The 24,226-nt window shown below is 34.1% G+C and overlaps 2 protein-coding genes across 5 annotated transcripts; one reads left to right on the top strand and one right to left on the bottom strand.

Moving 5' to 3' along the window:
• Positions 1-11,497: 11,497 nt before the first annotated feature.
• On the top strand, positions 11,498-13,452 carry LOC121251190 (U-box domain-containing protein 26-like). 2 transcript variants are annotated; one of them, XM_041150552.1, is made up of 2 exons: positions 11,499-11,894; positions 12,115-13,452. In XM_041150552.1, the coding sequence occupies exon 2, from the start codon at positions 12,233-12,235 to the stop codon at positions 13,274-13,276; it is 1,044 nt and encodes a 347-aa protein (XP_041006486.1). In that variant the 5' UTR covers positions 11,499-11,894; positions 12,115-12,232; the 3' UTR covers positions 13,277-13,452. The 2 variants fall into 2 exon arrangements, with proteins under 2 accessions (XP_041006485.1, XP_041006486.1); XM_041150551.1 differs by having other exon boundaries at positions 11,498-13,452.
• A 2,857-nt stretch (positions 13,453-16,309) lies between these two features.
• Positions 16,310-23,574, bottom strand: LOC121250796 (ras-related protein RABC1-like). Of its 3 annotated transcripts, none has more exons than XM_041150014.1 (7): positions 23,423-23,574; positions 22,762-22,987; positions 22,152-22,220; positions 21,309-21,374; positions 18,071-18,192; positions 17,747-17,875; positions 16,310-16,604 (listed from the first exon to the last, which is right to left on the bottom strand). In XM_041150014.1, exons 2-7 carry the CDS (start codon positions 22,895-22,897, stop codon positions 16,497-16,499), a joined length of 630 nt encoding a protein of 209 aa, XP_041005948.1. In that variant the 5' UTR covers positions 22,898-22,987; positions 23,423-23,574; the 3' UTR covers positions 16,310-16,496. The 3 variants fall into 3 exon arrangements, with proteins under 3 accessions (XP_041005948.1, XP_041005949.1, XP_041005947.1); XM_041150015.1 differs by having other exon boundaries at positions 22,762-22,976; positions 23,423-23,540; XM_041150013.1 differs by having other exon boundaries at positions 23,359-23,524.
• Between the last annotated feature and the right edge of the window lie 652 nt (positions 23,575-24,226).

Consider the following 24,226-nt stretch of genomic DNA (forward strand, 5'->3'; position numbering starts at 1 on the left):
GTTGGAACTTCGAAGATATATGTATTGGTGTGAGGACCTTGGCTAATACCTTCTCTTTAATAAAATGACAGACTAATTCGATGTGTTTGGTCCTCTCATGAAACACTAGATTTTTAGTGAGATGCAAAGTTGCTTGGCTATCACAATATAGAAGTCCAAGTTTAGGATGTTCAGTGTTGAAGTCTTTTAGCAAAGAAATGAGCCATACAATTTCGCAACTAGTGTGAGCCAAGGCTCGATATTCTGCCTTTACAGATGAACGTGAAACAGTGGCTTACTTTTTAGATTTCCAGCTTACTAGAGAATCACCAATGAAAGTGAAAAAACTAGTGATTGATCTTCTTGTTTCTGGGCATGCTGCCCAATATGAATCACTAAAGACTTTGATGTGTGGATGAGACCGAGATGAGAAGAATATGCCCTGCCCTATAGAACCTTTCAGATATTTCAGGACTCGGTGAGCAGCATGCATATGTGTTTCTACTGGTTTGTCCATGAATTGGTTGAGGATACTGACTACATAGGTGATTTCAGGTCTGTTATTGAAAGATAAATCAATCTCTCAATCAGTCTCCTATAACTCGTGGAATCAACCAATAAACCTGAGGAAGAGTGAGTGAGTTTATGGTTAATTTCCATCAGGGTACTAACTGATTTACATCCAATAAGCCATGCATCCTTAAGGATCTCGAGATTGTATTTTCTTTAACACAAGCAGATGCCAGTAGCTGATCTAGCAATTTCCAAACCCAAGAAATACTTCAAAATACCCAGATCCTTGATCTTAAACTGAGAGTGCAAGTAAGCTTTCATGTTATCAACAACTTCAAGATTGGAACTCCCTATGACTATGTCATCAACATAAACCAAGAAGATTATAAATCCATTCTCATAGTTTCTTGTGTAAACAAAGAGTAATCAGATTTAGATTGTTGAAAACCAAAATGAGTAAGAAAAGTAGAAAATTTGGAGAATCATTGCCTAGATGCCTGTTTAAGGCCATAAAGGGACTTATGGAGTTTACAAACCAACTTCTTATTTTCACAAGATGACTCCCCTTGCCGTGAAAACTAGGAGGCAAGTCCATATAAATTTCCTCATCCAAATCACCATGAAGGAAAGCATTGTGTACATTCAACTGATAGAGGTGCCAGTTATGGATGGCTGCCAATGCAAGAAAAACCTTGACAGTGGTGAGCTTTGCTACGGGCTAAAGGTTTCTTGATAATCAAGTCCTTCCCTCTGAGTGTAGCCTTTTACCACCAACCTTGCTTTATGTCTCTCTATTGTCCCTTCAAATTTTAATTTGACTTTATAGACATACTTGCAACCAATAGCTATTTTTCTTGGAGGTAGAGTAGTAACTGTCCATGTCCCATTTGCCTCTAAGGCTTCCAACTCAGATTTCATTGCATCTTGCCAATGTTTAGAATTCACAGCTTCATGGTAGGTCTTGGGCTCATGAAGCAGGGAGAGAGAAAGGGCATAGGACTTATGATGAGGAGACAAGTGATCATATGACATGCATTGATATTAAGGATGTGCAGTAGAAGTGGATAGGGCACAGGGATTGGAAGTGACATGAATAGCTTGGCAATGGTAATCATGTAAGTATGTTGGTGGCTAGTGAGTTTTATGTGATATTCGAAGATTGATGGGAGGTGTGATATCAGCAGGAGAAGGAGTAGGATTTTCATGAGTTGGTGAAGATGGAGCAGGATTTTCATGGAGAAGAGGGGAACTGGACAGAGGGTCGTGAGCTTGATCTTGTGAGGTGTGTTGTTCATTGGGACGTAGAGGCATGACATGAGAGGGATAATAAGAAGGGGATGATGATGAATCTGGTAGGATAGGAGAAAGAACCAGGTCATTGTATGATCAGGATGAGTGATATTTGAACTTGAGCTATGGAATGGGAAGATAGATTCATAGAATATAACATCCCTTGAAATGAAACAAGAGTGATTTTCGGGATCATAGAGTTTATATCCTTTCACACCAGGTGGATAGCCTATAAAGATGCATTTCTTTGCCCGAGGACTCAGTTTAGTTATAGTGTGTTTGGGAGTGGAGGCAAATCACAAACATCCAAAGACTCTTAGATGTGCATAAGAGGGAATGGAAGAGAAGAGGACCTTGTAAGGGGACTTGTTGTTCAAAACTGAGGTTGGAATTCAGTTGATAAGATGAATTGCAGTTAAAACTGCATTTCCCCAAAATTTGAGTGGAAGTAAGGCTTGGTAAAGAAGAGCCAGAGCAATTGAAATAAGGTGTTGGTGCTTCCTCTCCACCACCCTATTCTGTTGTGGGATATAGACACAGGATTTTGAAGCAAAATACCATGAGAATTGTACAAATCATGCATATGAAATTCTAATCCATTATTAGATCGTATTTGCTTGATTTTTGCATTGAATTAAGTCTTAACCATATGGATAAAATTTTGCAAAAGAGTTCTAACTTCAGATTTGAATTTCATTAGGTATAACCAAGTGACCCGACTATGATCATCCACAATAGTTAAGAAATAATGGTGATCTTGAATGGATGGATTAGAGTATGGACCCCAAATGTAGCAATGCATTAATTCAAAGGGAGAACAAGTTGAAGATATACTCAAATGAAACAGTTTTCTCTTTTGTTTAGCCAAATGACATATAGTGCATTCTATATCTTTATTATACTTTACATTAGGAACATTGGATTGGATTACATCCATTCTTTGATGAGATACATGTCCTAATCTAAAGTTCCAAAGATCAAAATTCTGCATTTTATTTGCATTGAAGACTTGACTAGTGGCAGTTTGACTGGAGGAGAGAAAACTCTTGACAACATTGCAGGAAATGGAGTGATGGTTGAGAAAATAAAAACCATTACAGATCTTAGCAAGACAAATCATCATCCATGAAGATAGGTCCTATATGAAGCAAAATTTTTCCAAGAAAACAAGACAAAGAGAAGATTTGTGAGTGAGTTTACTAATAGAAATAAGGTTGAAGGTGAAACTAGGCACGGAAAGAACATTGGTGAGGGTGAGGGAATCTGAAATTCTTATGGTACCAACGCGACTAACTCTAACTTGTGGTTTATTAGGCAAATGAACATAAGCTTAAGTTTCACAAGTGATGGCGGTGAGAAGGGAAACTGAGCATACAATATGGTATGTAGCCTCGATGTCAAGAATCCAAGGAGTGAGTTGTGGTTCATCAGATTTGTGATGCATTAGAGAAAGAAATTGTTGATTATGACTAGCAGAAAAAATGGAACGAACTGATGTATCAGAGGTAGTCGACATGCAGAATCTTATACCTGCCATGTGCTAGGAATGAAAGGTGCCAGCTACAGCATTGGTTGGCATGGTGGTGTGTGTCTTAGGCTGATTTACTGAGGGGATGGATTCTTTGAGGTTGAGCTGAGAAGATTGGGCATTGACAAAAGCAACAAGCTGCTGAATTTGAACTTTAGTTAAAGGAACTGCAAACCACTTGGAGACCCTTTTTCTTGGCTTTGAGAAGTCACTTAGTTGGCTGAGTGCATAGCTGAGGATGTGCCAAAGGAGTGTCCTGGTTTGGTCTTGGTGAACACGAAATTAGGAGGAAAACCAATCAATCGATAACATTTTTCTTTGGTGTGGCCACAGTGGTAGAAGGTGATTTCAGGTCTCTCATTCTTCTTAACTTGATTGTGAAACGTAGCCAGAGCTGAAGATTCATGACTATGCATTACCAAAGTCCTAGCTTGTCTTTGCCTTTCCTCTTACAAAACTAGAGAAAAAATCCTATCCAATGTAGGCATAGGACTTATAAGAATAATTTGTCCTCTGATACTATCATAAGTGTCATTTAGGCCCATTAAAAACTTGAATACATAGTCTGTTTGCTAAGTCTCACCAAAGGGATTTTAAGGTTTTACAAGTGTGAAGTCCATAAGAACAATAAGGGAGAGGCCTATAGTTATGAAGCTCTTCCAAAACATCATTAAGTTGGATAAAATAATCACTTACAGATTGAGTTCCCTGTACTATTGATTCAAGTTGTTGTTGAAGCTGATAGATGCGAACATTATCAGGTTGTGAGAAACATACCTTAAGCTTTTCCCATACTACTTTGGTTGAATTGATATACAAGACATTAGATGTAATTTCCTTTAATATAGAGTTGAGAATCCAAGAGATAATGAGATTGTTGCACCGCAGCCAAGGAACATAAAAAGGACTAGCAAGGCCAGGTGTCTCAATGGTTCTATCAAGGAACCCAAGTTTGTTCTTGATTGAAATGGCTAGAGTAAAAGATAGATGCCAAGAGAGGTAATTAGAACCTGTCAGATGTGGTGTGACCACTGCAGTGTTGGCATTGTCACTGTGGTATAGATAAAATGGGCTATTGGGATCCTTAGAAGGAGAGGAGTTTTGAGGAGAAGAACTAGTGGACTCAGCCATTGAGAGTTGGTATTATTCTAAATGATATTGAAAAATGAAGTAGAAAGCAAAGGTCTCTGGAAAAAAAAAAAAAAAAAAAAAGGATGGTCAACAGCAAGAAAAGAGATCACAGGTCACAGCGCCTGTCTCTGATACCATGTTGGAAAATGGATAAAACTGTATTGATGAAAAAGAAGGAAAAAAATAATGATAGAGAGAACACTGTGATGGAGGTTTGAGAAAATGTTCTCATTTCTATGTCTGTTCATTACAAGTTTCCTAAACTTTATACAAAGAGAAAACAACCAAAAGAAAGGAAAAAAACAAAAAACAAAATTGCTACTTCTGTACAAAGGAACATAAACCTTTATTTACAACAAAAGAATATTTCCTATATAATTTTGCTAGAGGACAGAAGCAGCCTACAGATTACTGTCTGTGCTCATTCCACTCAATTTCCTTCTCTCTATGTGTAAGCTATATGTTTGTCTGGTGCAATAGTAGCTACATTCGATTCCTGCTCAATGGACTCCAATTTATGCAGTTTTTATGAAAACCAAATGAAATACTTTCATTTAAGAAAACATTAAAAATCCCAAATATTTATAATTATTGGCAAAGAAACATAAATGTTGAAGATTGGTTTGGTATTATCCATTTGGTGATTATTCTAATTGGGTCAAGATTTTGCAAATGTTGGTCGTCGGTCTAAAGTTTTGACCATTCATATAAATGTGCACATGGACACTTGTGTGTACATAAATGTATAATGTAATCTGATAACTAGAAGAAAATCCATTTTGGATTGAAAAAAAGACAAAATTCATGTATATATAGTTAAATCCTATTTTTAGGGCTACAAATGAATTGTGTTGAGTCAAATTCGAATAAAGGTATTCGAACTCTATTAACATGTTTGCTTGTTTTAACTCGACTCGGACTCGAATAAAATTCGAATATCCTTGTTCAAACTTGGCTCGTTAACTATTAATGTTGTTCAAATTCGGCTCGAGCTCGAATAAAAATAAACAAACGACTCTAGCTCGAACTCAATTTTTTATTTTGAAATTTCTAAATCTTACTTTTTGATTAATAATTTTTTTAAAAAAATTTACAAAAAAAAAACTCAAACCATTTAACTATTCAACCAAATAGTTTTGATTCAAAATTCTTATGATATAAATTTTTATAAATTAATACATAAGATGAATGTAATAAACTAAACTATTTAAAACATATAGATAATATAATAAATCAATAATTGTAGTTGCATGATATATTATTAAATATATAAAATATAACTAACATGTAATAAATATTACACACATATATATAAATAAAACATATTATAAACGAGTCAAGTCGAGTTTATACGAATTTTGTTCATGAGCTTCAAACGAGTCTGGTCGAGTTTATACGAGTTTTGCTTGTTTAATATTGGAACCTATATTAGTATTTACGAATTTTTCATTTATTAAATTAACCGAATTCGAACTCAGTTTACATGAGCTGAGTTTGAATTGTTTACGAGCTACTCTATTCATTTTCAGCACTATATATTTTACTAATGTTAAGTACTATCTATCGTTCTTTTAACTATTCTTTTTTCATTATTATATTTTACTTATTTGTCAATCAATTGATGCTACAACGAAGATGACGGAATAATAATAATTAAAATGATGATGGATAGTGTTTTCCTTTTTAAATTACCAACTTAAAAAAAGATTATTTGTCATGTGTATTATTAAAAGAGAGAGAAATAACTTATTATCAATGGTCTCAATCACAACAAATTTATCATTGGATTGTTCAAAAGCCGTCCTTGTAAATTACCTTCTCTTGGACTCATGCTAATGATATGGGATAAACCCAACTCAGTTGGAGATAATTTCCCAATTGGTGCATTTTAATAGTTTTACTCTCAAGTAACTATATTAGGATGCTTATATATATAATGGTGATTATTAGGGTCCCTTTTCCCACCTTTTATATAGCTTTTAATCATGTTAATATATCTACATGCACCACGTGATTTGCCTTAAAAAAAAAAGTGTGTATATATATATATATATATACCATCGCGGACATTAAGGGATTCTACCATATTTTGGGGGTTCTTTTTCATTCGTCTTTGTCTCAAGGTTGTGGTCAGAGGTCGTAGTTGTTCCTTTTAAAAAGTACCTCTTTTAAATAATCCATCTTTCTTTTTAATTAAGTCTATAACAAAGGAAACAAAAAATAATAATATATAAACAAATGATATTTGCAATATTATAACGTCGGTGGATTATCCTTTTTCAATTGAAATACATAAAATTTATACATCTTAAAATTATATCTAGCATTACCTTAATATATATTACTTTACACATATACTTGTGTATCAAGATACGTGTCTTTTTCAATCATATTATATATATATATATATATATATATATATATATATATATAAGTTAAGCAAACAAAAAGATCATTAATTTTTTTTTCTCCTAAAATGCTTCCATGGTGAGAAGTTTTATAAAAATTTGGACAAATAATTGATAGTGAAAACTTGGCCGGTAAACAATCTAAATTTATTTTTTAAGTAATATTTCAATAGAATTAAATACACAAGATTAACACAAAGAGAAGTGAGTAGAAGATCCCAATAAACACCTCATTACAAAAAGAGAAATAATATTTACAGTCATAGACTGCGCAAGCATCGTATATTTCTTTTAAAAAAAATAAATAAATATGAGATCTATATAAATAAAATTAGATTTTTAATGATAGACTTGTTTTTTTTATGCGTTACGCTTACGCATTCTATAACTGTATCTAATATTATTTTAAAAAAAATATAATATAAAAAGACAATAAATAAACAGATAAGGAGCGAATCATTACCCGATTTGCTCATTATCATTACTTAACACCTGAATCATTAATGTTGCCTACTTTTCTCTCTAATGATAAATTGCACCTCACCATAGCCATGGATTAGGTTTTTTGTAAGCACATAATATCCACATTTTTATATATAAGTGTCATTATTTCTTTACCATGTACAAACACATGGTTTGAGATTACAGTGGGAACCCACCAATAAATAGATGATGGACCATTTATGAAGAAATTAACTCAAAAGTTTCATCATAATTGGTGTAGAGGGTAAAAGTTCACTTTCGATAAATCATGTAGAAGACTTATCATCAATTGATTGATGAGATTTTTGAAAATTAATGGAAGGGAGAAAATAGAGATCCTCATGATCAGATCAATGACCACGTAACTAGACCCATCTAGGAAAAGGGAAATAAAATAACCCTCCTACTCAAGTACTTTGATCTATAATTTATTAATGAGTAAGGTTAGATTTATATAGTTTTAAGATATGTAAGTTTCGCGTACTTCTCTTAAAAAATGGTGGGGTCTATTATTAAAAAAATAATTATTTCATCTTGTGATTCTCATATTTACCTACTTTTCTCAAAAGGAATCTACGAAACTTACATACTTTAAGATTGCAAATATCAATATTTCTTTTTCAACTTTGTTATTCATAAGCCTCACACACTATACACCATACTTTCTTTTATTTTTTTTATTTTCTAATTTTTTTTTTATTTTTTGTTTTTTGTTTTATTCTTCTTAAAATAATTGAATTCTTCTATTCATTATCCATATACCACATATTTGATAAGAGAAAAAAATTAAAAAATAACAAAAAGAGTGGTGTGTAGTGTATGAAACTTATTATGAATAGAATTTTTCTTTCTTTTTACCGATTTACTCAAACCAAAGAGAAATAGAATAGAGAAATTTTACTAGTATCATATTCGACGTACGTACGTAATACAGTATAACTCGCATCATTCATTTTGTATTGCATGATTGATGTGGTAAGAATTGATACGACGTACGTATATTTTTCATATTACTAGTATTAAATACTGCGGAATTTCCGGTGTAGAATATTATGAATGGTTGGACTCAATAGCTAGAATAATTTACATTAATTATCTGAGCGTGCAATAGCATATATATATATTATCACAGTAAGATGGTGGTCAAATATCATAACCATCTTAAAATCATCGATCGGCAATGTAATTGATGAGGAGCATACGCAATCTATTGAATTTTGATACTCACAAGTCACAACCATATATACCAATATATATAATAAGAAATTATATATATATATATATATATATATATATAATTTCTTATTATATATATTGGTATATATGGTTGTGACTTGTGAGTATCAAAATTCAATAGATTGCGTATGCTCCTCATCAATTACATTGCCGATCGATGATTTTAAGATGGTTATGATATTTGACCACCATCTTACTGTGATAATTACCAACAAATTAAACTCTATTATTTAATGGAGGAAGTTGAAATGTTCTAATGGCAGACAAGATAGTGTTCAAAGGCCAGAATTTCTTCATATATATCAATGCATGGCCGGTTTTAAAGTTTCATTTTTGGACTTTGTTTTGTCTTCTTTCTCTTCTCTCTTCACTCTTCTCTCTCTCTCTCTCTCATCTGCATCATAGTCGACCTTACAATTTCCTTTTGCCAAATTAAAGTTACACATTAGTGAGGGAACACTACTCAAATTAGTTCCTTGACTACTTATTTGACATATATATATATATATATATATATATATATATAGATTTATATATAATGGGTTATGATGTAATGAAGAGAGAGAAATTTTGGTAGTCATTTTCTTCCACATTAGCATGTGTTTGTATATATCATGTAGATATTCAATAAACTATATTAAATTGTAATTTCAGTACTTCTGTTAGGTTTGGAATTAGGTGACTCAAACCACCTATATATAATGGCAATAATAAAATGAGACTTAATTATATATTTATTTCTTTTAAGAAAAATATAAAAATTTCAACCTATATATATATATATATATATATATATATATGCTCATCATTGAAGTTAATTGGAAATCTAAATATCAATGGCCTCCATTGAAATTTAAAAAAAAAAAAAAAAAGTACTACTACATGATGTATATATTATAAGTGATAGGCCTCGTTTCGGCACCAATTACTATCCATTTATTATTTATAATGTATTTGAAGTTTTTATTTTTTTATTATTTTCTGTTAAATATTTTTTTAACATCCTTAATCATTAAAAAAAATTTTAAAAAATATATAATTTTATTAATAGTCACTTCCTTAATTATTAAATAAAATAAAAATTAAAAAAATTAAATACAAAAATAATAATAAATAAATAGTAGGAGAGTAGTAAGTCTTTCGTTTTATATATATATATATATATATATAGCTCATCACATGCATTGTGGGTGGACCCTATGGTCATTATATTGGATGTAGGAGGACTTTTGACCCCACAAGCTGGTAGCTAGCTGCTATAAATTGACCAATTAGGATGGTAATATTAAAGTTTGGCACTAGCTAGCTAGCAACAGTACGTAGTCAAAAGTCAAAGAATTTTTAGCAACTAGATGGAGGCGAGACTCGATATATGCTTGCTTAGTTGGGAAGGAATCCCTCCTAGAATGATTTGGATTCATGCACATATTAATTCCCTTGTACGTGCATGCATTCAATTACACGCTAAATTGGAAAGATGAAAAAAAAAAAAAGACTACTACTGCATGATCAAGTCAAATATATATTAAAGTGCCAGATTCGATCAAAATTCTAAAAAAAAAAAAAAAAAAAAGATTAGGAGAGAAAGTGGACCAACCTTTACCAGAAATTCGGCTAGCTAGCCGTTTATTATAGAAAACTAGTACGCACACGACGTTAGAATTATTGAGTATTTAATTAGCAAAATATATATTTGAAACGTATCCTAATTAGTCTGTTCAGATGATGCAGCCAAACTTTGGATCGAACACCTTATAAAAAAAAATCATACATAGCTATTTTTAAAAGAAATTATGGGGCTTGATTCAATAATATCAGAGATGCATGATGCCCTAGATATTGAATAATAATATATGGAAAAGATGATCGATCATGATCATACTCCAATTAGAAATAGCTCGAAATCAAAGTACTCTTATATAAAATATAATAAATAATTTAATTTTTTTAAATTTTAAAATAAAAATAATATTATAATAATATTTTATATAATTTTTAATAAAATATTTTATCATATCATTTCATCTTAACTGTGTAATCAAACGAAACTCTTGACTCTTTAAAAACAATGAAGAAGTGTTTTACGTACTTTGTTTCGGTACGTTGTACTTGTACATGATTTTATGGAGGAGAGATCAGAAAATCAAAGAATTTCATGTATATATCATTAAATTATAAAGAGTTGATAAAAAAAAACATAGCCAAGACGTAAACAATCTTCTATCTTTGTGAGGATGATGGAGACTGACTTTTCAAAAGTACTGTACCTAAACATTTTTATTTTGTGTTCTTTCCTAGCTGTGTTCAAAGTGGTTTGTGATGTAATAGTCCTATAAACTGTAGTTATAATGACTTCATCACTAGACCAGGTAAAAGGAATTATGAATAGAGTACTCTAGTTAATTTACAATATTATATTATGAGAAATTTTATTTATAGTCTTAAGTGAAGAACTGTGAGTATAGTCTTATTGATGAATAGAGATAAAAAAAAATTTATTTTGAAAATAATGTTATTGTAATTTTAATTTTTTTAAATATAACTGTATGGACTTGTATGAACACTCTTATATTATTATTTTTTAAAAAAATTATATTATTTATCATTTTTTTAATCATTATTTTACGTAATATTTAATGATTAAAAAGCTATATATTAATTATTAAGAGAACCACGTAAAAATAATTCTAATTAGGAGTGATTTCAATGGCCATGGGTGGTTCCGATCTTTCAATTTCATATTAATTTCATGAGCCTTGTGAGAATCGATCATTACTCCCCACTTCTAGATTTTAGTTTTATTTTTTTCTCTCTTTCAAACTAGTGTGGGTGGATTCAAAGTTCAAAGACAGCAACGATTATATTTTTCTCATGGTGGGCCAGTTTTGACTGAATTGATATGAACGAGAGAGAGAGAGAGAGAGGTGGGGGGACCGTTCTATATTATCAGCTGCAACCTTTTACTATCTTTCACTAGGAATAGGATAAGGCCTATTCTTTGGCCCTTTCCAGTGTTTGTATGTTGTTGTTCTCTTCTGCTTCTTCCCAACTAAGATTGCCTGCTTTGGTTTGCTATTTCCCCTTAATTTCTTTCTCATGTGCTGTCTGTCAGTCTGGACTACAAGCAAGTTGACACCACTCCCTTCCTCTCCCACTTCTCCCATTCTCTGTCAGTATATGGACTGCAAATCCTGCGCTTGCTGCTTATCCTTTTCATCACTACTTTTCTCTGCTTGCATTTCTTTAGCTACGTACTCCTCTCTCTTTCTCAATCTCATGCTATAATTCATACTCGAAACTTTTCTCTTAAGGACTTCCAAATTAAGGTTTGTCCTTTAAAACCCACATTTCCATTGCAGTCTATATCAATATTCTTGCTTTCTAAGAAGTACTATTTGTTGTGTATCCGTAGCACCCACTTGTTAGATTCTATATTTAGTCGATTATTCATTGCATTTCACAAGCTGGGTTCGTTTATGTGTTCTTGAACCATTACTCTTCGTTCATGAAAGAAGCTGCTGACATGGCCATTCCCCACTTGTTCAGATGCCCAATTAGTCTAGACTTGTTCAAAGATCCAGTCACTTTATGTACAGGCCAAACATATGACAGATCAAGCATAGAGAAATGGCTGGCTGCTGGTAATCTCACCTGTCCTGTCACAATGCAGAAGCTCCATGATCCATCCATTGTTCCCAATCACACTCTTCGCCATTTGATTGATCAGTGGCTTCATATGGGTGACCAGTTTGATCCCGATTACTTGGCGACGATTGATTCTTTAGCTTCTCTCAAATACAGCCTTGAATCTCATGAAGGCACCTTGGAAGACAAGCTCCAAACACTCAAAAAGATTCGAGAATTATCCGAACAATCACCTTCTGGGAATTCTTGTTTGCTCCAATTGGGTTTCTTGCCTTTATTTCTAGAACTAGTTTTTGGAAGAGTAAAAGCCAAACTCTCCCAAGATTGTATAAAGTTTGTTGACCTTGCACTTTCTTGTGCTGTAAGATTGTTGCATCTGAGTGGATTGGAGTCTCTGAATATGCTAAAAGAAGAGTCTAAGTTAGCATCATTCCTAGATTTATTAGAGCACGGCACTGACGTGGTCAAGATAAGTTTGTGCCATCTTTTAGAGTTAATATCATCATCATCATCTTTGGAGACAAAAGAGCTTCGTGAAATGCTTGGAAGAACCCGCGAACTCTTGCATGGATTGGTTCTTCTCGTTAGCCATGGTTCTGAGGCTTCTGAGGCTGGAATCAAAGCCTTAACAGCATTATCTTCCTTGCAGTCTAATCAACAGAACTTGGTTAGAGAAGGTGCCATAGACGGACTCATAACATATATCTTGCGTGCTGAAAGACGTGAAAATAACTTGGCACCAATGGCCATGGCAACACTAGAGAAGCTTGCAGGAATAGAGAGTACAAAAGAAGCATTGATTAACAACCCAGATGGGGTGAACGCTCTTGTTAGGATGGTTTTCAGGGTTTCAGATCACGAAGGCAGTGAGAGTGCAGTTAGCTTGCTTATGATCATATGTTATGATTCCTTGCGAGCACGGGAAGAAGCAATTGGTGCTGGAGTTTTGACTCAGCTGCTGTTACTTTTGCAAAGCCAGTGCAGTTGTAGGACCAAAACAAAGGCGAGAATGCTGCTCAAGCTGCTTAGATCCAAGTGGGCTGAAGACTCACATCGGGTCTAGATTACATGATAAAATTATATATGGGTACTCGACGTTTGTCGCCTATCATGTGGGGTCTTAATTATATTCTATGTGGTCATGTATTGGATTCTCTGAAACTTACATATGTGTATATATAGAAGAATCAAATTCCTGTTATATCATCAATAATTGAAAATTCAATAACTTTAAAAGCATCCACTTAAATTGGATATTCATGCGAGCCAACTCAAAGGAACTGTACGTTTGATTGAAATTTTTATTGCTTTTCCTCTGTAAACAAAGAAAAACACATTCCATAATAACTTCATTAAACTAAACAAGAAGTATCAGTCTCATCGAATTAAATTAAATGGATTCGAGAAAGCAAATGAGGAGTAGTACTTTCGTGATGTTATTAGAGGCCTAGCTTCCGATTATTTATGGAAGTAACGATCTGAATATCTTGCATATATTCATTCCTAGGAATCATGTATTTGTGCCTTTAAAACAGTAAAAAGAACAATATTCCATCTTCGTACAGCGGAGTGAAAACTGAATAGTGCCAACTTTACCCGAGAAATGACCTAAACATGCAGATTATGAATCATGATAGACATTGCATGACTGAACAGGGCTGCTGCTGCTCAATGCTCATCCCATTATTACATGTCTGGTCAAGAAAGCAAAGCACATGCTCCTGACCCGCCCATATTGCTGGAAAAGATGTTTCTTCTTGCCTAGTAGGGATGGCATTTTCTCTAAACAGAACCAAATTGGCAACAGCACCTTTGTCCGGATCCTTCGGTAGTTGATGGGACTTTTGGGTCTTTTGGATATTCCAATTGTCAGTTGATATTTAGAAGGATTACAGTCACACGTACACAGAGAGGGAGGTTGGTAATTGGTATGCTAGCTTTTCTTTCCTAATTACCGTCACCAAGCTATCACAGGCTGATTCCTGCGCACATTGTTTCGCATAAAAAATCCATCTGGATTTTGGAACATAGTTCATGTATGCCAGACTAACTGAAGAAAATAGTTGATCTGCATTTGTAAGGACCCCACAAACGGCTATACAAGTCAAGAACCAATTGTGGGTGTTCTAGCTTTAAGAATAAAGGTTACAGGCATGCACTCGAGTGTGACAATGGTCCATGTTTTCGGCAAGATGTCACCTCCTTTTGCCCAAGAATAAGGTGAAAGGTGAAGACTGAAGAAATTTGCACCACCGCACTGGACTGTGTTAGTACATCACCAAATGGATGTTCCGTCGTACCTTTTGATTAGGGTCAAAAGTACACTGCTGCTGTTTTCAGTCAATTCTAAAGTTCTAACATTAACATTAGTTGATTGGTGGGCTTGATCACTAGCTTAGGCTAAGCTACTTACAGACATGCGCAAAGGTCTTCCACGTGAAAAGTACTGCTAGAACTTAAGAGGAAAGACACGGCCAGCTTGAGGTAATTTTGGCACGTGATCAACCAAATGAAATTGCTACGACATATTAAGTATGGTCATTGACTCATTTTATAACAAAAGCAGCGATTTATTTTACTCAAAAGCAGACGTAAAGATTTGTCTTGATACACACTGATTGGTTAAGCCGCGCTAGGATTGGTGGCAATAGACAAAACTCTCACACCCAACACGACAAAAGCTATGGCCTTTCAGACCAGTGAAGCTGCACACTCCCTAATTGATATATACAACAGGGGAGCCGACCTATCCCCACCTCCCGCACCCCACTAAAAGAGAGGGAAAAAATAAGAAGAAGAAAAAATGGGGAAGAAAGAGAAGGTTGGGGGCGGGTGGCGGCAGAGATTATGAACAGAGTGGAACCATAAGTTGGTAAAGATGGAGAATGATTAACCAGGGACCAGGGTCGCGAAAATTCTAAGTAAATTTCTTCTATCATAATTAATATTGTTGGTACCATTGGTCCCGGCGGAAAAAATTTCAACTAGTATTTTACTTGGGTGGTTCCATCATTGAGTTCACCAGTAAGTCTGTAACCGTGCTATTGGCAAACATAGGCAGACACCTGTGGGCCAAAAGAAAGGAGAAAAGAGAAACAGAAAGAAGCAAAATGTCTTTGGTTATCATTGATATGGAGAAGCTAAGGACCTTGTCCTTCGACCACCCACAACCTCCCAAGAAAAGAAAAAGAAGATACAGAACAATAGAGGAAGAACAGAGTTTCGAGGTGAAAGAGAAGGAAGAAGATGACACATGGGTGCATGTTTGCAGGGTTTTGGAGGCAAATTTTGGACTTGTTGCAATTTAATTTGATTATTTCGTTCTCTTACTTTCTCTATAATTTTCTGTGGCAAGGCAGAGCTGCAACTTGTTATTTGACTTGACGAGTTTGGCTGGAGAGAGTGAAATAAGGTAATACAGCGCTCTACATATATTGCTTTACTGACTTTTGCATTCCTAGTATTAATCCAAATGTTGGAGAAGCATCTGCAGCAAGAATGATTATAGAGGAGGCCATCTCAATGGGTTCGAAGAAAATTCTAGTAGCAGGTGACTCTAGCTTGGTAGCACAGACCATCAACAATCCGACTGAGTCACTGAACTGAAAAATGCAGCCTATCATAAGAGATATCAAACATCAACTTTGCAACTTTGAAGATTGGAAAGTTGTAAAAATTCATCTATCTGTAAATCGATACGCGCACAACTTGATGCAATGGCTAGCTTAAACGCAAGCTTTTAAAAATATCCCTCTAATCTTTATCCCTCCTAGTTTATTGAACTTCCATAGTGGGAAAGACCCTCCCATGATCTTGTAATATATAAACAGGATCTATTGTACCGCTTTTGCTATATTATATAATGCTTGCTTAACAAAAAAATATATATATTCATTGTACAGATAATGGTGAATATGGTAATGAGTATGCCAACATTCCGTACAAATGAGGTGTTTAAGATTCTACATTATTAAATAGCCATCGTCCTTGAAACTAACCTCTCACCTGGAACCAATGTCACCAACCGAAATCACAACCCTTTGATACAAAAGGTATAGAATCACATCGACGTATCATATACCATGCCAAGACATCATATGCTCAATATACTTCAATATTGAAATATAGTCTCCAATGCTAGCTTCGCTACTTTACATGTAATTTGAAAGCAATTCAAATTATCGACCATAATTATAACAACAAAACAATTTTTTAAATAGTTGAAAAAGGAAACAAGTAGGTTAGAGATCCAGAATTTAGAGAAATTAGGGACATAATCAGTCTCAACAACAACTGCTCGTGGATGCATCGGACTGTGGCAGCTTCTCTTTAAAGATGTTCTTTTTCATCCCTTTAGAACCCTCAGCTAGGAGGCTAGGTGTATCCAATATCTACATATGATTGCATCATTCATGCTGTCAATCATTATGTTAACGAGAAAAATCATAAATACATATTATTCCACCCCCCCCCCCCCAAAAAAAAAAAAAAAAGGAAATTTGCCTATCATACGTTGGTCCTATATATATAGGGTTGAGCAAAAATCCGACTTCGAATCTGGCTCCTTTCCGACTCTGGAGTCGGATTTCTTTTTAATTTTTTAGTCGGAGGTGTCGTTTGACCGACTCCGACTTTATCCTTTGACTCCGACTTCGACTTTGCCCTCTGACTCCAACTTCGACTCTTTCCTCTAAATCCGACTCCGATATTGTACATATGTTATAAAAATATGTATTTATCTATATATCTATCATATTTACTAGTATAGTTATATAGTTATATAACTAGAACTTATATAATTAAATTCAATAACATACTAGTATGAGCTAACTATTATAAAATAATATACTTATACATAGACTAGCAATAGTTTAGTATATGTAAACATTATAGTCTTACTACCATATATAATCAAGTATAGAAATAAGTTAGACACTAGTATAAAATAACTAATAAGTCTAGTATAATTAGTTAATAAGGCATAATACAAATTTACTAAAATATTATAAGTCTAGTATAGAAATAAGTTATAAATAAGTTAGACACTAGTATAATATAATAACATATAATTAGACACTAAAAATAATATGCAATACTATAGTATGATAACATGTAATTAGACACTATAGTATAAATCTAGTATAAAAATAAATTAGATTTTAGTATAGAGGTAAATTAGCAGTGAATGATTTAGTTTTAGTTTTTGATCTTTTTGAAAAATTGATATTTGAAAGCCCATAAAAAATTCTTTTTTAAATGGGCTAAATATGAAGCTAAAAAAGAAGAAGCCCAAAGTTAAAAGCTTAAATCCAACTCCTTCTGACAAGTCGGAGTCGGAGTCGGAGTCGGAGTCGGAGTCGGAGTTAGATTTACAGGAATCCAACTCCGACTAAGTCGGTGCTCACCCCTACCTATATATTTGGACATAAAATGCAACTAACCAACCATAAAATAAAGCTAAACAACAAACAAGCTCGCCAACTTTCAATTTCTTTTCAAGAATAAGATAAAACAAGTTTATCACCATCCATACCTTTAAAACAAGCTCTTCAAAGCACTGCTGTACATTCACTCGAGTTTTAGCACTGCATTCAATAAATAGACACCCGCATTCCCTTGCAAAGCTTATTCCTTCTTTCTTCGTTACAACCCTGTCACTTTCCTGTAGAAGGAAAATGAGCCACATATGCATGATATCCTCAATTGCTGCAAAAATTTATCTTGAAAGTTTTACTAGCTACTTTTCCTGCCATATCTAATTTTGGATATACCAATACACTCAGGTAGAGAAAGAATAATGGCAAAATGAAAGAAAATTATAAAGAACAATTAAATCTATAGATCTTCCTATGAATACCTTATCAACCTTGTTTCCAACAAGCATCTTGATGCAGTCTTGATTTGTTGAGTATAGGTCTACTTCCTTGGCCCATACCTCAGAGAGGTTTGTAAAGGTATCTCGCCTTGTAACATCATAAACTGTTGCATTTACGCAAACAGATGAACGGTTAAAAAACAGCAGTTACCATATAAGAGAATAAGAAGGAAAGGAATGAAAGGTGCTGCAACGACAAGGAGCAAACTGTTGAGGATATCTGGAAATTGTTTGTGTCTTCTTTGCTGCAGTGGTTTTCGGCTATTGTTTCTTAAGGGAGGGAATGCTCATGAGTTTTTGTTTTCTTTTCAGGTTTCTAGAATGTAATTAGGTGCTTCTTTTGTATACTTCCTATGTGCATGGACTTCGCCTAGTTTCGTTCAATAAAGTTTCCTACTTATCAAAAATATATATATATATATATATATGAGAGTAATGTCATAATAGCCATTGTGACAGGCCAAGAAACCATGCGACTTTAAACTTGCTGAGCTTACATATTAACATCTTCTGAATACTTACCGAAAAAAAAAAAAAAAAACATATTAACATCTTCTCTAACTAGCTATTGTCACCACTTACACAGGCTTTTCTTTTTTTATTGGCCCGTCTGGAACAGCATCCCAACTAATCCCGGGGGTGCATAGGCCCTCAACAAGGAATTTCCCGCAAGTGTAACTCAGGTAATTCAAGGGAAAAATCATCCAGTCCGATAGTCCCTAGAGATTGTTTGCAACTAAAGGAATTTGAACTTTAGACCTAGGGGGAGCCAACCCCAAGCCCAAGGCCTTTACACATGCTTCTTTTTTATTATTATCATTAGCAATAACACATATATTCCTTTTGACGATTGAATTATTTCCGCCCCTTAATCATGAGATACCATTCGTTAGTTTGGCAAGGCACCATGGGCTTGCGAAACAACCGAGTCACCCTTCGTTTCAATAAGGTCGGCTATTCCTTATCTCGAAGACCCCCTGTTGTGTATTTTATATTTTTGTACAATGAAAAAGGGATGGGAAGTTAGTCATGTGTCAAAATCAGGTAAAAAAAGGTTATGTCCAAGTATATATTACCAAATTTGAACCAAGCGTATACCTGTCAACCATATATTGAGAGGACATTAAGCAAAAGTAAAAAAAGCATGAATCCAAAGTTGACGGTAGGGTCATTCAAGCCAAGCATGCTCTTAGCTGCTTGTCAATGAACAATGTATAGAGGATATATTCTACTATCTACGACCAGATCCCAGATAAGGAGATATAAATCCCATTAACAGGGTCATCTTTCTCATATTATACAATTGTCTAACTCCAATTTGTATCAATTCAATTTTTCCTCATCACTTCGTATTCATTCCTAATCCATTCCCCAATATGGCCATCAGTATAAAATAAGGGTACAGAACTAGAGATAGCCATTATGTCTGAAATGATCAGCCAGTATGATTCATAAATATAACTTAAAGCTCAATTTGAATAACCACCCTTCTTCAGCATAAATTTTAAATAGATTGGATGAAACCCACTATATTCCCCTGCACAACCACCACCAGTGATGTTTAAGTAGCTGGCAATGCCTTTACACTATAGACTACATAAAAAAAAGTAAGAGAGAACTATCACATTGATTACAACTTTCTGCCTATGTGACAAACGCTGGTTGTCAATGCAGTTAATCCAATACCAATGCAACCTTGTTCTTTGAGACATGGAAAGGTGAGTATATATCTACAAAAATGAGTAGCTTTTTTTTTTTCGATAAGTAATAAGAAGTTTTATTAAGACAAGTAAATAGGCATAGCCCAAGTATACAAGAAGTATACAAGTGGAAACGCCTAAATACAAGCTAGGAACTAGGAGCCAGAAAAAGCTATAAGAAAATCATGAAGATTATTCGCATTCAATACAAGAACATTCGCCCAAAGAAAAAGTACGGAAGAAAAACTCTCTGAATTCTCCCAACGAACATTCTCTATCATCAAAACACCGCCCATTCCTTTCCAGCCATAGGCTCCACATCAAACTCCCCCAAGCCCTCCCATATTTAACACAATAATATTCCTCCACAATGCATCCCTCTCTAAATGATACCTAAAAAGTCATTTCCCAAGAAGAGCTTTGTTGAAAAGCCTCAAATTGTGAATCCCCAAACCTCCACAAGAAACCAATGAACAAACTTTATCCCAACCCTACCAAATGGAACTTTCTTTCTTCCCCAATACCGCCCCACAAAAAATAAAGGAAGATTCTCTCAGTTCTACTAGCCACCCCAATGAACAAAGGAAAAGGGGATAGAAATATGTTGGAAGATTAGACAACATACTTTTGATCAGAGTAATTCTTCCCCCTTTAGATAAATAAATCATTTTCCATCCAGCCAACCTCCTCTCAATTTTCTCGATTGCTCCATCCCAAATCGACAAAGATTTTTAAGGAGCTCCCAAGGGAATGCCTAGATATCTCAAAGGGAGGAATGAGATCTTGCAACCCAATATGTCGACCAAATCCATAGTGTTCAAAATAGGGCCCACAGATACTATTTGACTTTTATAAATTGATTCTAGACAAAAAACAACTTCAAAACATAACAAAAGGGCTCTCAAAGATAGAATATGATCTTGATTAGGCTCACTGAAAATTAGGGAATCATCAACAAAAAGGAGATGTGCGACCTTTAGGCTACCAAGAGAGCCATCATTCACCAAAAAACCTGACAAGAAACTCCCACTCACAGCTGCTTCAATCATTCTACTCAAAGCATCCATGACATGAATAAAGAGTTTCTAGGCCATTGCATCGGAACACATCTTACAATTATAATATGTTGTTGCTGCTTCAAATTTTTGGTCCCTAGGGCTAGACTTTCTTTGAGTCCATTGCATTTGAACACAAGGACACATCAAACAAGTATTGGCACTTTTTTAATAGGAAATAACTTTATTAATGAGAATGAAATAGGCGTTGCCCAAGTGCACTGGGAGTATACAAAAGAAAACACCTACTACATTCTAACAAGTATTGGCATTTTAGTTTCTAGCATTCTTTCACATACACATTTTATAGGAAGACACTACAATGCAACTTTTGAGCTTTAGAAGCAATCTCCTGTTAACAAACTTGTGAAGAGGCACTAGCCAGAAAGTTCTCCATATAAAGCCAACACAAAACATTTTTAGGAAAGAATATAACATAGAACTTATGGGGAAAATGATACTTACCCATAATGACCCCTTGTGCACCTCGGTAGTATGAACTTGTTAACGTTCTGAATCTCTCCTGCCCAGCTGGGTAATTGAACAATTACATCAGTTACATTTGGCCAAACCCATTCTTCTCCCTTATGAGAGAAAGTGATAAACCAAATTCTTTCCCGAAGGTATAGTATAAGGAAAAACAAGAACAAAAGATAAGAATAATGCATCCTACCTAATTGATCAGATAAGTTCTCTTATTAGAAACTATAAGATTAGTTCTAATAACAGTGATGTAAATAATGCAATTATATATTTCTGATCCTCAAGGCCAGGCATCAATACTCTGATCAGAAGCACAAGCAAAATGATGCAAGAGGGGGATGTAATAATAACCCACAACTTCTTTCATTTTCTGTAGCTCTATAAAACTTTATGTCAGGCTGAATGGACTTGTGCATGCATATGCTAATTCCAGTCTACAAGATATTTGGATATATAAATGTGAAGGAATCTAAAATTATACTATCAGATGAGCTCCCTCCGCCAACTTAACTATAATACATTTTTTGATCAGCAACTTCAATGTCAAAGATAAAGAAAGAGCCTACCGTTTATTTTTATTTCATTCTGGATTCACATAATAGCAAATTAGCCATTTGGTGAATGCATTTTAAAACATTATTAATATAGCTAAACTAGTAGTGACTTGCAGAATAGAGCTTGACACAATTTGTCTAAAATGAAAACACAAATGCTCAACCATATGCACATTTGAAAGGATAAAGACCTGTATCTGTGTATCAAAACCATAGATTTTGCACAATAAATAGATAAATGGCCATTCGCATGAACACATTTTGGAGTTACCTGTATCCCAGATGGCAAGCTTCAGCTTTTTGCCACCAACATCAACATATTTCACCTTGAAATCAACACCTGAATAAGATAACAAAGAAGATGTATATAGAGACAGAAGGAAAAGTGACCAGCAAAATAAGTGGATTTTATATTAATGAGTTTGGGGTCATTATAAAACATGATGTAATAATTATGTTCTTGTTCTCCACAAGCAGAGAATATTAGTCATGACCTGAGAAACAAAATAAAATGGGCAACGATGATTGAATCTTTTTCCGTCAACCATGGTATGTACATTTGATTTCCAATAGATAAGAAAAGCAAATTTTCTATCACGCATTCATATTTCACTGAGCAAAAACAAAATCATGCCAAATAAAGTAAAAATTATCACTTTGGTGGCACCTTATTCCAGCTAAGCTATCATTTCCTTACACTGAGCAAAAACAAAATTATACTATTTCCAGTTTCTCCGCATCAATATTGAAGCAAAAAAGCAATGCTGACCCATTGTTCCATTACACTTCAAATACACATTTCCTTATTCCATAAATAAGCTTTAATGTCAAAAATATCAAAATCCAACACCTAATATGAAGTTTTGATTGAAATGACTCACCAATTGTGGGAGACATATCTTCAAAGGTATCGGATGTAAAACTCAAAAGCAGACTACTCTTTCCAACCCCAGAGTCCCCAATCATCAACAACTTGAACAAGTAATCAAACTCAGGCTGATTCAAAGATGAACCCATGGAAGTTTACTCTTAAACAATGCCCAACCCAATGGATAGAACCGGATTTCCACCAAAACCACAAACAGCAATCGTGTACCTAATCGAAATCTGGGAACAAAAATAACATCAAAACCATATCTATCCCCGCTAGAGATGAAACACAAAAGACACAAATTTTAAACCGGAAAAGGGAAGAGAGAAAGAGACCGAGTTAAGAAAAATTCAAATAAAAAAAATATTGTACTCACTACACAGGAAAATCATGGCTGAGTTAAGACATTAAATGGGATTCAAATACGTCTTTCAACTTAAGAAGAAGAGATATTGCTCAAAAGAGAGACAAAACGAAATTCAGATTTCACATACACAAGTCAAAGCATGAGACCTAAAATCAAATATAAGAATTTGCATCAATCAATTGAAAGGATGGGTTGTAAACTTGTATATAAAATCTTCAATAATTCAATGTAGCAGTACACCTTTTTGGAAAGGAAGATCGCATGCAAAAATGCCTATATCCACGTATGCAGGTAACTCTAATACCTGAAATGTGAGGAAATCGTAAGGGGGTGTTAGTTCGAAGAAAAGAGTGATTGATTGAGAGAGCAGAGAGCAAAAGGCAAATATTGCGAGAGATGAAAAGGCCGGTAGAAAACCAAGAAAATTGGGGGTAGAAGCGGAATTGAATCAGAATTTCCGGGTCTTCTCTCAACTCCGAAGTCAAGTCGGAACTTTTTTTTTTTTTTTTTTTGCCTATTTTTCCTTTATTGACTGCTATTTTTTTAAAAAAATCTTTTTATCAAAATAAATATACAATTTTTTACAACTGTACTACAAAACTACAATTCAATTTAAATTAATCAATATAAATATGCTACTTCATTAACAAAATAGTTTTTATCGTTTATTATAAATAGAATTATATAATAATTATAAACTAATAAGAAATTTATCATTTTTCTTTATCAAAATCGGATTTTGCGGGTATAGGGAAGCAGCATTGAATCTTGTAATTGCACCAAATCAACAAACAAACAGACAAAAGGACAAATATACGAGGTAGCTCTGAAATTTGAGTAACCAAAGACATCAAGTAAATCGAATATATTTAGCCAAACATTGCTATTCCATAATCATCAACGTCCATGTAACATATATGTAACATTTTTCAACCTCCTCCATAATTTTTTGATCTTAAGTTGTGACATGAGTTTCTGCTCATAAGCCCCTTCATACTCATCATATAGAACTTTGATCTTCGATTTTGCACAAAATAAGAGGATGAATTCAGAAATCCTTAATTTAGCATTCTTCGAAGTGAACAAAATTACAGATAAATGATTTTGG

This window comes from Juglans microcarpa x Juglans regia, chromosome 2D (genome assembly GCF_004785595.1).
Source record: "Juglans microcarpa x Juglans regia isolate MS1-56 chromosome 2D, Jm3101_v1.0, whole genome shotgun sequence".
Taxonomy (NCBI): domain Eukaryota; kingdom Viridiplantae; phylum Streptophyta; class Magnoliopsida; order Fagales; family Juglandaceae; genus Juglans; species Juglans microcarpa x Juglans regia.